General features: G+C 37.7%; 1 protein-coding gene across 1 annotated transcript; it reads left to right on the forward strand.

Annotated features, from left to right (window-relative positions):
• Positions 1 to 81: 81 nt before the first annotated feature.
• Positions 82 to 1,860, forward strand: LOC110440885 (protocadherin beta-10-like; the record flags this gene model as incomplete). Its single annotated transcript, XM_021484007.1, has 3 exons — positions 82 to 222; positions 1,172 to 1,329; positions 1,740 to 1,860. Coding segments are annotated over 3 exons (420 nt in total), but the record flags the coding sequence as incomplete, so codon positions are not given.
• Positions 1,861 to 2,153: the final 293 nt, after the last annotated feature.

Consider the following 2,153-nt stretch of genomic DNA (forward strand, 5'->3'; position numbering starts at 1 on the left):
AACAGGTAAACTGTTGTTTCATCGTTTTTGTTGTGTATAAATGCTTTGTTTATTAATCTGTCTCTGCCAACCATGTTACAGTTGTGGATGAGAATGTTAGTGCTGGGACTTTAGTGACCACCATTGCTGCTACGGATGCTGACCAAGCTGGTACCACAGACTCTACAATAACCTACAGCATAGATACAGCAACAACTATGTTTTCTATAGACTCCAGTGCAGGTAGGAACATTGATTCAGAGAAAATGTTTGTCATTTCTAAGTTTATCACATTACAAGTATTAACCTGGTATTATTTTTGTTTTTAGTAGGGCCATTTAAGATTTTTTTGGGGTTCCTCTCACTTCATTTAAATCATGCAGTGTAGACTGAATGCTGGGTTGTTTTTAATTGGTTTGAAATACAGTCAAACTTTGTTCCAGATACACAGATGGAAGTGAAGCAGGCAAGGAATAAGAGGGGAAACACAGCCTGACTTGCACGCTAGCTTTTCTAGAGATGTGGTATAATCTTGGAATGTGCCCTCTTGTTCAACAATGTCAAGCATGGTCAGTGGCTGGATGGGTGCCCATCTGCACATTACATTTTGGTGGCAGCGGTGGGATATCCGGCCACTGACCATGCTCAATGTTGCTGAACAAGACAGTGCATTCCAGGGCTATAATGCATCGCTGGAAAAAACTACCTTGCAATTAAGGCAGTATTTCCCACTCTAATTCCTACATGCTACACATGAAGGAAGTTTGTACCTTTTGGTGTGTACAATTTACATGTCTTTTACATCAGTCAGTACATCTAATGTTTTCTCATACAGGTAATCTCTCATCAAAATTGAACCACAGTGTCATGTATTTACACGACAATATGACATTGCCCTTGATATTTGAGATGGAGATAGTATACACACTCATCTGAAATACTATCGAAACTTAAGTATTATGTATGAGTTATCTCCCTAATAAACGCATGATCAGTTCATTAAGTAACGTATCATCACAAAAGAAACCTTTTTAAATATACTTCTTGTTTAAATCTGGGAAATATTGAACTTATGAAAAGGAATTTTTTCACTAGACTGTAACATGCAATAATCAATATATAATATATAGCTAGCTCATGTAACAGTGAAGGTATGAGAGTTTGATCTGGACTTTCTGTATACATTATGTAGGTAATGTAGCGGTCATTGGCGCACTTGACCGGGAGATAACAGAGACCTACACACTGACCATCTCTGCCTACTCCTCCACACTGACCGCTAGTAAGATCACCGGGACTCTGACCATCACTGTCAATGACCTCAATGATAATAGTCCCGTCTTCACACAGGTACATTTTGTACACTTGATTTTTTCAAATTCTTCCAAAATTCCTGGATCTTCCAGAAAAGGTAAAGGTTGAGGGAAATATTTGGAAACCCTGCTAGAAATCCTACACTCCCTTCAAAATGGTCAACTGCATCTCTCAAGATGATATTCATTAATACAATATTGAACTATTGTGAATTTTAAATGTTTCAATTCCACTTCCAATGATATATTCAATGAGGACTTGAACTTGTAAAGGGAAAAGTAAAGGTGCTGGGATATACTCTAATATATTGTTGGTATGTTACGGCCTTGCATTAGAGATAAGGGTGTCCTATAGTAATCACTGTGTCCATCTTTCTGATTATTCATCCTTATTTCTTGGAGATTTCAAATGCCTATAAGTTTAAGTGTATTTGCTTGATTGGACAGGTTATCTATACTCCTGCCACATCTATAGCGGAGGACATCACAACCAACACTGCCATCCTGACAGTAACTGCTGCAGATGCAGACAAACTGACCAATGGTCAAGTCACTTACTCCATCAGCAGTAAGTTCAGAAGAGTGTTATACTGCTGATTTTAATGGATACAAGAGCTGGGCCCGTATTCATAAAACTGTTCTCATACTCAAGCATGGATTCTGTGCTCAAACCTTCTTTCTTGTAACTCGCTTGAATAGTCTCAAACGATCAAAGTCAAAGGTGAAATTGAAAACAGTATTTGGCTTTGAGTCTCTTCAAATTCTTTTCCAAATCATTGACAAAATAAGAGTTGTTTATTAATTTGTAACTAAAACAACAAATTAGGCTTGAGCACAAAATCCATGCTTGAGCATGAGATC

This window comes from Mizuhopecten yessoensis, unplaced genomic scaffold (genome assembly GCF_002113885.1).
Source record: "Mizuhopecten yessoensis strain PY_sf001 unplaced genomic scaffold, ASM211388v2 scaffold712967, whole genome shotgun sequence".
NCBI classification, from domain to species: Eukaryota; Metazoa; Mollusca; class Bivalvia; order Pectinida; family Pectinidae; genus Mizuhopecten; species Mizuhopecten yessoensis.